We start from the raw sequence: 13,957 nt of genomic DNA on the forward strand, positions 1-13,957 counted from the left end.
CTGGCCGTCCCGCGACCAGACGCGTTGAATTAATAACCAGGGAATAATAAAAAGGAAAAAAACAGAGAAGAAAAGAGAAAAAAAGTAGCGAGAGAGAAAAAAAGAAAGGAAAAGAAAAGAGAAAAAAGAAGAACGATAAAACGAAACGATGTTTAACGCGCGAAAGTCGAGGGCTTTCCAACCTCTCGCCCTACTGCGGCTCTAACACCCCTTCTGCCCGAGCAATGAAATATGGCATCGAGCCGAGAATGACAGCGTCGATACGCGCTGGTCGATTCTGTAAATTCGTCGAGTCTTCGAACGCGTTCCAACGGGTCCGTCCGACGGCCGGCATTTAGCCGAGCCTCGTTATTTGTCAGGATCATCGGCTGCGTTATTTAAGACGTCGAGCTAGCGCGACGAATTCCTTGCCAAGAGACGCGCTCCTATCTCCGCGGCTATTCTACTATTTCTGGCGCGATATACGCGCACCGGCTTCCTCGCCTTGGCAGAGTCGAACGAGAAATGTCGAGTGTTCCTCGACTGTCCGTTAGAACAATACGAAGAGCGCGCGGAAGTTGAGCGATGGCGTTAAGATTCGTAGGACTCTCCGGCAAGCGATTAGAAGAAACTGCCTAGCTCGCCTCGACACTCTCGTTTACTGGTGGTAACCATAGGTTAGTCGTGGAATATATTCTTTATCACACACGGTTGGATTCGTTCAACGTCAATGATACAGTCGCGATTCCTACAAACGAATGCAGGAACATACATAGAAGGCTATCACTTGTTCGTCGTTTCACGGACACGGGTAGAACGGTACGCTTGTTCCGTTGGCTTCGTACAATCTTCGTGCATCACATCGAACGCGTAACAAGATTCTACCGTGAACGGTAGAAACCTGGATACAGAGCGGAGAGCGTGATAGAAGCGTCTAGTTTAACCGATACGGGCTTTCCTCTGTGCGAGAAGGTAAAAGCGGAACAACGCATTCTCGTGTACGACAGCGTCGTCCTCGTCCTCGTGTTCGTCGGCCTCTCGTCTCGTTCGTCGTCGTCGTCGTCGTCCGTCGGCGGTCTCGTTGGTAGTGGTGTAGCGATGGCGGAGAATCCCGTGGTTCACGGTTTCGCCGGCGCGGCGCTACTTTCGTGGGCCGGTGGTAGGGAGATGGGCGGGACCAGAGGACGCATTGGCCGCGTTCGATGGGCGTGACTGCGCGCCTCCCACTCCTTCGTGTAGCACGGCGCTGATTGACAGTTAGCGAACGACTGCGGACGGCGCAGGATCTAAAACCGCGCTAGGCGCTGCTCTCCACGCTCGCTCGCTCGCTCTGCTCTTCTCTTACCCGTGGATCTACCCGGTGCTTTTTCGTGGGGGAAGAACTCGAAACACGCATATTCCCGTGGTTGCCTTTGCCTGCCGGCCCGCGCGCAACATATACACCAACCTTCCACCTTCTGTCCGCCGGAGTTACGAGTGGCACACGCAGTAGTAGTTACGGTAAGGGAGGTGGGTCGGACGCCGTCTCGCGGACAGCTCTCTCGCGCGTCACCTCTTCTCTCACTCCTCTGCGTGACCGGTTCGTTCGTTCAGTAATCGCCGCGAGGAGGAACGCGCTTCTTCTTCCGCCGCGAACTCTCCGTCGACAACGCGTATTCCGCACCGTTTCTCCACCTTGTCGCGTGGAGAATATTGCCGCTGGTACGAACCGCGAATCGCTCGGTGTGTCTATTCGTTTATCATCGTAAAACAACGGGCAACCACAGATATGTAATTTGGCGCGCGGTATCGCAATATTCGCAAACAAAGAGAGAGAGAGATACATCGTTGCAACGCCGATACCGCCGCACCACCGACGCTCGACTTTTCGTTCGTGTCGCGCGAATACGCGACGACGAACGAACTCGGCTACCACGAATCATCCGATTTAACCACAGTGGACTGTTGTTTGTCGCGCTTGTGCGATCTATGCACGGGAACCTTTCTGCTTGACCAATTCAACGACAGCCCGTCGTCATCGTCCGACAGAATTATCGCGAAAGTAATATTATCCGTATATCGGGCAGATATCTTGATTTCTTTGTTTCGTGCACAAGTTTCGAAGCAACAGTGTGACGCGCGCGCGATCAACGGCCACGCGAGTTAAGCCGTCCGCTCGTGTGCTCCGCTCGATTTCCCTATCTCCTTTCGTTGGAATGAAACTCCAACGACAGCCTTGATTTCGCGCCAATACTCCAACGACTACATCGTAACGAAGGATGTAAACGTGTTCCGGCAGTGACGTATGCAAATCTTTCCGGTGTTTATCCGTGTCGTTTTATCTGTGAAAACAATAATAATCAGTGCAGCCGAGAATTGCTGTCCGACGGCCGACGTGATAAACCGTGTGTCGATTCTGAGCAGACAGCAGCGACGCAGCAGCAACAGCGATAATATCCGTGACAACTAGAGATCAAGTGATACGTCGTGGTGATACAAATCAGTTTTCAGTAGAAACGTGATCGTGAATCTTGTCCGTCGGGAAACAGAAATAATCTGTTGTTTCGTGTCGTATATCGGTGAAGTTTCATTTATCCGTCTTTGATATCATCGACCAAGAGAAACTTATTCCACACTATCGTCGAATATCCGCAAACTTAACATAAATAATAGCGTCGAACAGAGAATCTATGAAAGACCACGTGTTGGAAAAAGCGGACTAACTCGAGCGTATAATGTGGCGAAACTGACGCTACGAAGAGACACGCTCCGTGGGTGCTTGTTTTGGTTTGTGAGTATCAACGGAACATCCGGCGGTGTGACCGCGACGATGAGGAAGCACGTGTGTCCGGCCGTAGCCGTAGTCCTGCTGCAGCGTTCAATCGCGCGTGCTGAGCTCTGCTGACGCTCGCCCCGATTTCTCGCCATCATACAGTTTCTCGTGTCGCCGGTCGACTCGGATCCGGGGATCGTCGAGGACCGACGGAGCCAACAGCACACGTTAATAGTGGTTCAAGTGCAGTAGAACAATCGCCAAGTGCTGTGGGCCCGTTTTATTGCAAACCGTCGGCCGCGTTTCACCGTTGGACAATACTACGATCCATTATCGTGACGTGACGAAGCTAAGAAACAGAAATTTGGAAGCCGATAGCGAATTACTCGAGAACGGACGTTTGCTGGCGACGGTCTAGCGTCGTTCTCTCTTGGTCGTTCTGTGCATTCGACGAAGGCAATAATCCGCGAGTCCTCTGAGTGTGACGAACGGGAAACGGGCAAACCGATCGCCCCGATAAGGCGAATCGAAAAGTGGGGAAACCAGTGTGTGTGAAGTGTTCGAGGTTACTTGCTTATACTGTGGGAAAATACAGCCGCTACGGTGGCTCAGCACGCAGAGTTCCCCGGCGCGGCCAGGGCGTTCATGGCGCAGCCAAGGGTACGTCGATTTATCGATGATTTTACTATGTTCAGATCACGCGTATTTACCTACTCGATCAGAACTCGATGAAAAACTTAGGTGCGTGGTTAGGAATAAAAAGAGCTCGCGAGTGAACCGCGGTACGCGATTCGTGGATAATTGTTGCCTTGCGTAATGTGATTTATAGTTCCGTACGATTCTAGGTGTTCGCTATGTAGGTATCTAAATAATAGCCGCAATACGCATGAACTTGAAAATCGTTGGCCGCCAATAGGTGCGCGGCTACGACCTTACCCTAGCGATCGACCGGAGATTTCGACGCTCAAGGGACTATAAATCTTTCGTATAGCGTAGCGTCCAGATAAATTTACCTTGTGACGTAACCGTTTGGGCATAGGATATTCGTTTGTAAGAGACGTGACAGTGTAGGTTTCGAGGTGCACTCGCAGAATCCCGTGAAAGTGGTCCATAGATCGGGTTAAAACGAGTTCGTAACCGGCAACAGGACGCGTCGTATCGTACGCGTCGTATCGTACGCGTCGATACTCTGGCCAGACGATTCCTGCGCTACTCGAACTGGTCTCGATAGGACTTTGTTGTTTAACTGGGGCTTCGGTGTAATCGAGCAACTTCGAAGCTCGAGGCTCAGTAGGTTCACGTAGGCAAAATCGTGGTAGGTAGCAGCACTCGAAGGGCGTCTCGAGGGATCGATTCATAAGCGTGTAATTTTATTCCCGACTCTTTCCACCTATATCTCCGTTGTAGCAGTAAAATCGACAAAATTTCTTGAATATCGCTGACGGAGTAGAAAATCGTAATTGCTTAGAAATTGGTAATACTCGCGAGACAAACAGTATATTTAGGAGAAACTAGGAAAATCTGTCGTTTGTCGAGCAAAACGGGTCGCGTGCAAGTGTAGTGTCGTCGATCCGGAATCCGTGTTCAAGTGGTCCGTTCCAGAGAAACTCTCTCGAGGTAGACAACCCGAAATTATCATTTTACGTGAATATCGTGCACGGCTGGATTGACATGCCATCGAGATGCACGAATCGATATGTGAGAGCGTCTGTTGGACGCCCGCGGATAGCCGCCGTTCGAGGAATTGATTACGATTCTTGTCGTCGACTGGAATTTTGTTCACGCGACGATCATTCCGACCCATTGCTCGCTGTGGATAGTATTCCCCTTGATTTTCATTTGGCGGCAGTCTCGAAACTCTGGCTGGCGCTGGTCTTCACTGTCCGTCGGACGTGAAACTGCGTCCACTTTGCCAGATGTCCTCTCCTTTTATACCTCGACTTTTATGTCTCCCTATGGGAAACCTCTCGAACCTTTTCAACGAACGTAGGAATTTCCTTCGCTATAGAACCGTATTTTTAGGGAAAATCAGTGAAAACCATAGGATTTTTGGAGTAAAATTTCCACCGTGATTTACGAGAAGTTTCTTCTATCGTGAGATCTTATTTTTAGTGAAAATTAGTGGAAATAATTAGTGGAATTTTCGCGACAAAGTTTTAACCAATCTGATAGAACCTTCCATCGTTGTGACATTTTATTTTCAAGGAAAATTAGTGGAGATAATCGGTAGAATTTTTCCTGCGAGATTTAAACCTATATGATAGAACTTTGATAGCGAAATTTTATTTTGAGCGAAAATTAGAGAAAATAACGTGGAGAATTTTTGAGCTAAAGTTTAAAGTATCGTTCCGTGGCCTATAATTGGTAGAAATTTCTTTCATCATGAAATATTACTTTTAGTGAGAATACCGGAAAATAACCAGTAGGATACCTGGAGCAAAATCTGAACCGTGGTTTAATCTATTCCATAAATTCCCATTTGTTGAAATGAATATTCCGAGATAATAGTACAATTTGAAGAACTCTTTGGAAGAAAGACATCCAAGTTCGTCTGCGAGTATTTCATTAACGTTCCATTCATGCAGCGTTTAACGCACGAAAATGGCTATCGTTAAGAAAGAAAAGGTTTCCCTTAGAACGATAGCACCAGATGTCGAGATAAAATTTATCAGCGGGTACGTCTAGTCGATCATCGTGTCATGATTTCGTCTAGCATAATGTTACTACTCTTGTAAAGGGTTAATCGGTCAGATTTTCTCTGACGTTTCTCAAATTCCAGCGACGATTACGGTTTTATCGGACACGGCCAAGTGAAAACGGTATCGGTGTCGATAAAGAGCTTTACGAGATCGTCGATAAGCGACGATTGCTCGCGTGCCGGTCGATTTTCAAGTGACGGAACTTACCTCTCGTTCAGATTCTACCGTCGGTCTCCTCTTCCCTGTCAGTATCGTATCTCGACAAAGTGCTTCTGTCGATTTTCCATGTGTCCAATCAGTAGACGTTGCTTATCGAGCTAAATATTTCCTTTTTAACGCTATCGCTCCATAATTTCCCCCTTTTATCCAGCGTTTTTGCGCAAAATTGCTTTGTACGAAATATCGTCTTACGTAAAAGTGGTTCAGAAATCGGACGTCTTCGAGACATTCGACACGTTTCGAATATTTGAAACGGCGATCGATATTTATTGTGTAATATTTGTGTGGCTCGCTTTGCGAATGCCAGGGTTCTTCGAAAAGTGAATATTAATCAAAAATTTGTGCCACGTTTCGATAATAGATCATAGTTTGAACAGTGGCGGTTGGAAAAAGCGGCAGTGAGTCGTCTCGAATGCATGATTCGAAATTCGACATCGGACACAGCCGGTTGTGTCTGAGCAATTTCGTGGACGAGGAGACGAATGAATTCTCATGTATACGCGAGCAAGGTGAGGTTAGTTTCCGTAAAGTACGAGCGAACGATTTGTTAATATTGCAAATGTTACCTTGAGGCGTTTCGATTAGTCGTACATTATTCAGAAATATTATTTGAGCAAAAGTATGTTTGATGTGTTCCGGTCTGAATTATGTATCCAGCATTCTAATATATTAATTCGATAGAAAACTTCACCTAGAAGGCGCACCGATATTCCAAGTACGAGTAGAAGGAACGTTCTTTATTAATCTCTCTGACGCATTCGTGCTTCATAAACCTTTCATAACCCGTAATATGATCACAGCTTGGAACATTTAGTAAAAATTCAAGTCGATTCGAGTCAAAATTCAATTCGACATTTGTATTACTGTATTCGTCTTTCGTTTCAAACACTGTTAAAAGGAAATATATATTTTCGACTTGTCCGCCGCCATCTTGGTCATCACTGACCGCCTCCACTAACTTTAATTAAGCCGTACACACCACGTTGCCACTTATATCCGTCAAACCGCGACCCTGATCGATACCAGAAAAAAACTACCCTAGCATCGAGTGTACACGAGAGAGTACACTCTAGCTCAAACATCATTGCAACTCTGTTACGCAATCTGTTTGTCTTTCGAATCGCGAAAAATGATCCACTTCGAACTAGCGATCGAAACATTCGATGAAATCTCTTCTTCCATCAGCCATCGACTTTTGCTACACAACCGACGACCCAAATATCTTTGAAATTCAAAAAAATGTCGACAAAAAATGCTAAAAGATGCATCGAATTCACGGTATCCGAATGTCTAATCAGATGTTTTACGTATTGTTAAAGTACGATTGTAACGGTTAAACTAACTTTGCCATCGAGAAGAACGCAAGAAACGATAAAAATCGCGATGGTGATGTCGACACGGAGGACGGAAGCAGAAGGGGAGGCTTCTGTGCGTTTAATTGCGAGTCGGGCGAGCGTGGAAATAATGAGAGCCGCGGATTGGCTGGTTGTACGAAATAATACGGTGCATCGACGTGGCGTCTCAATCGCTTATCTTATGGCTGTGCACGTTTTACCGCTCAATTTTCCTTCACTGCTCCTTGCTCGAAATTGCCAAGATACCAAGATGCGTGCATGCACAGGTTTCGCGTGCGAATCGCTCTTTTCGTTCCATCGCCGAGCTCCGAATACCGCGTAAACGCAATTCGTGCGTTGCATCCGGGTCTATCGAGCTTATCCTGTCATATTAAACCAGTTCGTCGGTAATTTTATTGCGTATGCTTCCTCAAGTCGTGGCAGCGACGCTGTTGCCGTGATTAATGCGCACGAGACTTACAACGTTCCGACGAAATGAATTCTCTTTTTTTTTTTTTTTCCTTTCTTTCTCTTTCCCCTTTTGGTTGTTTCTGGAAAAAATCGCCAGCCAGAGGGGAATTTCGAAAGTGTTTCGTCAATATGTTCGTGAATTTCGTGTTTTGGCGAATCGGTGCGCGCCGGTGTGCCGAGCGTTTTCGGGATTAAAAATTCCAAGGTTCGGTGAATAGCTGCGACGAGCGCGGATTTTTGTCCACGCGGTGGCGAACGAACCGTGATTATGTATTTATGGGTATCCATCAATCACTTTCGCTCTCCCGATCGCCGCGGATATCGGCCTTTAGCCTGTGGATTAAAGTCGTATCGATTTCTCGCGCGTTCCATTCGCTGCCCTCGACCAGGCGATATTTTTTTGTCCTCCTTTTTTCTTTTTTCGCCAGGTTTCTGTAGGTTTTTCGACGGACCCCCTTCTGGTAACGGTATACGGGTCGGAGGAAAACGTTCGGCTGTTGAAAAAGAAAGTTATCGAGGGATTTCTGTCGCCTGACTGGTTATTTCGGAGTGAAATTTAGTGGGGGTCTCTAAATATCGTCTGCTTCCATGTGTCTTGCTTGGATGCCAGAAAATATTCCAGCAGATGTATACACCGTCCTGTCGTTTGTTTTCACCGTCGAAAAAATATTCAGGTCGCGGGAAAATTAAGAATATTGCGTTCTGTAGCATGCTCGGTTCTAAACATCAACGGGCGTCAGCTTGAATAATGCCCCTTCCTTGGAATTGTACCTGTACGTACTTGTAATTCTAATCCAGTTCTTGCTTCATTCTCAATTTCAGTTCTCTACTGATATATGTCAAAATTTCTTAATCGTAGGTACTGATTACTTTCGAGTAATCAGCCATTTTTTTTCATTATGCCACAATCTTCGTTGCGAGATAGACATGCTTCATTGCTATCTCAAAGCGAGACGAAATTGCTCCACTTTTATTCTGCAATCTTTTCATTACAGACGGTATTCTTGAAATTGGAAGCGTTCATAATTTATAGAATATTTAGGCCAGTCTTTATTGCCATGAAATACGCATATAAAAATTTAGATATTTTGCTTAATTGTCTAAACGGTATCGTCGGAGAAAGCGCATCCTACACTTTTTTACATATAATTATTCGATTCTTAAGAACGTAGCTGTACGTATTCCGCAGAGAAAAAAACCAATGTCTCGCGATAGTCGTCTCTATGACAAAGACAAAAAGCTCGATTAATCGATTTCCAATTTACCGCACTCTTTCGCGCTTCCAATTATTTCGAGCATCTTCGTAAGACGTTTTAATCTAAGCCCAGTTTCGTCCAGCAGGGTCGTAGTGGTGGTATCGCCGAATCTTGGAGCGATTCGAGGGCTAAAATCGACGAGCTCGTCGAAAAAGAGCGCGCGATAAAGCGGACGATGCACGATGCGCCCTTAAGATAGGCGAGGCACATGGCGTTGTCCCGATGCGTGCTTGTACGTCGCAATGTTTTCCAAATGTCGACATCAATCAGAAAGTAACGAACAGTCGCCGGGCCCTTTCTCTCTCTTTCTTTCTCCTCGCCTCCCTTCTCTCCTCACGACTTCTTTCTCCGTCCTGGAATCTCAGCCATGTTTCTGCGAGCCAAACGTACTCGATAACCGCGTCCTTTAGGCTCTATTCACAACTGGTTTCTGGCCCCGTATAAATTTCTCCGAGAGCGTGGCGCGATTAATAATCGATTTACTTGTGGAACGTGGCCCGAGCCGCTATCGATTTGAGCAAATTGCCCGAACGATCGCGCTCTGAAATCTGTCGTTTCGCCACGCGTTGCAAAGTTAGGCTACGTCGCGAATATCCGCAACTTGCAAACCTCTCGATTTTTAAGATTTCTTAGAATAATCCTGTTGTGCGTGAAAGTATTAGATTTAACTACCAAGAGTTTTGAAAATCGTACGTTTAGTGGTTGTTTTTATTTCGTTTCTTTCTGTCGCGTGGATTTTTTTTTTATATTTCTTCGTGCGATTAGAAGACGAATGAAATTTAAATTGGATTGGTGGAAGTAAAAGTGTTGGAAAACCTCACTCATCGGCCATGATTCGATTAATCCACCGCGCCATCATCGTCGCGAACTACAGCCACTTCTCCGAGGCGTTCGAATATCTATTTTACATTACGTTTCATCGCATTAGCGTCGGCCAGAAGTTTATACAAGCATTGCAACTAAGCCTGTAAGCTCATGTCATGTCGACGACCCGCAGGGTAGCCTGCACGTTAATATAGGACACCAGCACACCATACGACCACCTTTCGAAATGTTTCCGTCCAACGGAACCCGTTTTTATCTTTTTTCAATTCTGACTAAACTTCAGCAACGTGCAAACATTTTCAGTCGGACAAACTTTTCTTTCTTGCATTTTCATATTATCAACAATTTCATAGCGCATACATAATGGTTACTGATAATGATTATTGATATCGTAACAGTGTGTATAATACTCTAATTCACTATTTATACGAAAACGTATTTATGGGAACAGTAACTTTCTTCTACGAATACATCCTCATTTCTAACGTAACTAAAAATACACTTTTTATCCGTCATTAAAATTTTAAGTTCAAAGTTTAACGTTTATTTCCACGTACTGTTCGTTTAAACAAATTATTGTTTCTTCTTATTATTAAGCCTTTTTATCGCACACAAACTCGAAAGCATAACATTTGCGTGAACAGAGATATTTAAATAATTGAATGAACTTAACAGCGAGTACACTGAAGAAAGCTTGGAGCGTTACGTTATTATCCAGAGTTCTCAAAATCCCTCCGCTTACTGGCGATGAAAATTTTTTTCACGGCCATACGAGATTAATAGCCAAATGGGAATGGCTTCGATGTTTCTTGCCGGCGCGTTTATACCATTTTGAAATTGATTTCGACATGAAGGGTATGAAACCATACAGAGAGAAGGGCGAGGGAAGTAAGAGGGGGAGAAGGACCGCGATCGGGTTATTGGTGTTTACCTCGTCGGTTCGAAAAATTCGCCGGCGGCTGCTCGTCGATCACTGGCTAATTTTCGGGGTCCTCTGGCTGGGTGATCCGCCATTCCCGATGGATTTTCGTCGATTTATATTTCCGGTCGTGTCTATAATCGCGAGCAGCCGCGCGCGCGCGTTCACCGTATTGATCGTGAAAGAGAGGGTGCACACGCGTCTTCCGCGTCGTGCCCCTGCTCGCCCCCTTACTTCGTCCCCGGTGATTTATACCGTGGCGTTTAAGCACACTCGCCTTGACCTATCCGCTTGCAAATGAGCCACGTTTCTCGGACCACGGTGAATCCTCGAACCGGTCGATCCGATCGATCGGTTCCGTATGCCTCGTATCGACCATTCTAATGTGAATTCCATACTCGATGTGTTTGCGAGTCGAAACCAGTCGATTTTTGCAATTCCTTATGTATCCGTTTATGTATCTGCTCCCATTCTATAAAATAAACAAATGTATTTCAGTATCTACTTCCTAACGTATCATCTATTTTCTTACATGTCAATATTTGTCGGTTTCTCGTAATTATAAATTTCGATCAAATTTAATAACATTACACGTACGATATAGCGGTGTATTATGTTTTTAGGTGTACACGACGTTTTCTTCCTAAATTCCAACGGTGAAATCCTGTCTAATGATTCTTGCATGTAAGAGCGATCGTTTCTTCCGAATTTCTTAGGAATTTCAAGTACTTACAAAGGAGAAAATTTTTGCGTTTTGTTATCTTTGTCGAATTTCTAACGACACGTAGGCTATATTAACGTTATTCATTGGTGTACGTGATATTCTTTTGATAGATTCTTGCGGTGAAATCGTCTCTACGTTTCCGATCCAAGGATTCTTATTTTTTAGAATTTCTCGGGAATCTAACATATTCGAGAATCTCTTCATGTTTCTAAATGTTTCATCGAGTTTCCTAATATGTAATGCGTATGATATGTTAGTGTACGCTGTTTCGCGTTCCCAGTGTTCTTCTGTCTATCAAGAACTAATGATGATTTGATGTATTTCTTCGATCATATTTTTAGATATTTTAGTAATATCTACTTACTATAACACGTGTTTATAGAGATTCTACCGTTTAGTATAGGTACGCGATAGTCATCTATGTACTAAGAAAATTACGTCACCCTCGAAAGACGTTTTGATCCGGGAAACAAAGAAATATGCAAATGCCTATCCTCAATCAACGCTGTCGCAACGCAAACGTAGTGCACTAATAACGAGCATCGGGCAGCCTTTACCCATTTGCAATAACTCGTCTTATTTTCTTATTTTTCTACCTCTCTTATCGAGTATCGTTAAAATTTCCCGCTATGCGCATTTGTCGAATCGAGCGCGGCTCAGAAAAGTAAGCTCTTCAATCGCGTTATGAATATTTCATCGCGGCTGCAGCTGCGCACCGTGGAAATTCATGCCAAATAATTCGCCTCCAGGCATTCAGCGTCGTTTTACATCGGCGGAATTACCGCGTGAAAACATTTCTACGTTAACGCCAGATAAACTTCTGCATCTCGAGTCGCGAATCGACTCGCAGCGTTTTTTTCTTTCACGCTAACAATCGCCAACCAAGAAATTATCGTTTCAATTTTATTACGAAAAAATAAAGGAACAAGCGTTGATCATAACAGCGGGTAATTTAGCTAAAAAGTTGTGCTATCTTTCAAGTTCTTCGTAGGAAATAAAATCGTGGAACCCGGTATTGCTCCATTGCGATCAAGGCTTGAAGTTACCGCGTCCTCCGTTGCTCTCTCTCCCGTTTAAGATATTCTATACGATCGACTAGTGATATCTTCATAGCTTTGCTCTCCATGCTGTATTATTAGACGTTAGTCGTTTTTTCTTTATCCTTTTCTGACGATCGAATTCATTTTCCTTTGCAGCTTGCCGTATTTCATGAATTTCGGCGAGAATGGAAAGCTACGTATAGATCGATTCAGATTCGTTTTCCTCATATTTTATGTAGTTTCTTTTATGAAACGGGATTCTTGGTGCTGCTAACAGAGTCCTCGTAACATTTTACGATCAACGACGTAGTAATTATGCATATCTTTAACTTCGATTAAAAAATCCAACTTCGAAGATGGATAAATCATGCATCTATGACGTAGTATGCGTAGGAATTCTTCTTACGAATGGAAATATCAAAATATATTATACGTATCACTCTGTTTCTCTTATATCAAAAAATGCACTTAAGGAAACGGTCAAGGAACTAAGGAAATATCGTTTCGAGTTTGCTCCACTCGATCGCAAACCGGACGACTGGCGTTGTTTTTACGATAATGCGGTGAAATCAGATGGCTCGTTCCGTCCTGCACGAAATATTTTGTACTCCGGTCTGTAACACATTCGATCGATAGTACTAGTCAAATTGAAAGCGCACGAAATAGAACTTTTTCAACGTTTCCATGTCATTTTTGCTAACGCTTACGATCAAAGATTCGCGATTTACCGTGTAAACCATATTCCTTTCGAAATCACGATAGCCGAAGAACAACCATCGTTCATCCCTTCTTTCATTTTCTCTTTAACCTTCCTTCTTTCTTCTTTTCCATCTTCTTCTTCTTTCCTTTCTTCCTTTATTTCGTCGTTTTTCTTTCCGTCGCGAAATTACCAGCTCTCAAACTTGACGGTCGAGCCACGTAATTAGCAATAATAATCGCCTTGCTTTCGTTTCCGCGATATCGTGACAAGGTACATGCCGCGACGAGTCAAGAAAAATCATTGGCTTCCTTGTTCCTGATCGTTCCACGATCGAGATATCTTCGATACAAACTCGAGGAAACTTGCTGGCCGACGTTTCGCTGTCTCGTCCGTTTCACGTTCGTTTCTCGCACAAGCTCGTTTGCCGATATTCAGAAACTTCCTCGATTTTTTGCGCTCGAATAGCACGTCATTTACTGGCAAGTTAAGTAATTCCCTCGCACGATTCTCCGTTTAACGTTCAACGCTGATCTTCCCCGTAATCGACTCCGACTTCTGGAAGCTCCATTATGTTTCAGCGGCCAGGTTTCTAAATTCCCTTTGATTTATTTGATCGTTAATTTATTTTAGCGAACGGAATCTTTAATTCATGCTAACGTCCCGATCTCGCCATGTCTTAATTTTCTCCGCGAATTCCTCTCAAAATACGATTCCAGCGAAGCGCCTTCCACTCGATCAAATTTCAACGATTCCGCACACGCCACGTACCACGCACGCTTACGAAATTCATATTTCACGCGCGTCGCTATCGTCTAAAGGTTCGCTCCACTCATTCCACTTGCACCTCGAATTGCTTGATCGTGCGTTGCTTTCGCTTTCTAGCCATCTTGTACTATCCCCTACTCTATCACCTCTCTTCTTGGTCCATCAATATTGATTACTCATTCTACTTACGTATATTCTACTTACGTCCAGTCCAATGATAAGCTAAAAGAGAAAGAAAAAAAGGTGATAAAATAGATAGATGTAAGAAGAATAA

The 13,957-nt window shown here is 44.5% G+C and overlaps 1 protein-coding gene across 5 annotated transcripts in view; it reads left to right on the forward strand.

The window, feature by feature from the left end:
- The first annotated feature begins 1,227 nt into the window (after window positions 1-1,227).
- Window positions 1,228-13,957, forward strand: part of hth (Meis homeobox homothorax) — a 502,786-nt gene continuing 490,056 nt past the window's right edge. For 3 of the 5 annotated variants that reach the window (XM_033336882.2, XM_033336884.2, XM_033336886.2), the window contains exon 1: window positions 1,229-3,391. In XM_033336882.2, the coding sequence (XP_033192773.1) occupies window positions 3,377-3,391 (15 nt within the window). In that variant the 5' untranslated portion in view covers window positions 1,229-3,376. Of the gene's footprint in view, window positions 3,392-13,957 lie in introns of all 5 variants that reach the window. The other 2 variants (XM_033336883.2, XM_076624521.1) reach the window with 1 other exon arrangement.

The sequence above is a fragment of the Bombus vancouverensis genome, chromosome 14, assembly GCF_051014615.1.
Source record: "Bombus vancouverensis nearcticus chromosome 14, iyBomVanc1_principal, whole genome shotgun sequence".
NCBI classification, from domain to species: Eukaryota; Metazoa; Arthropoda; class Insecta; order Hymenoptera; family Apidae; genus Bombus; species Bombus vancouverensis.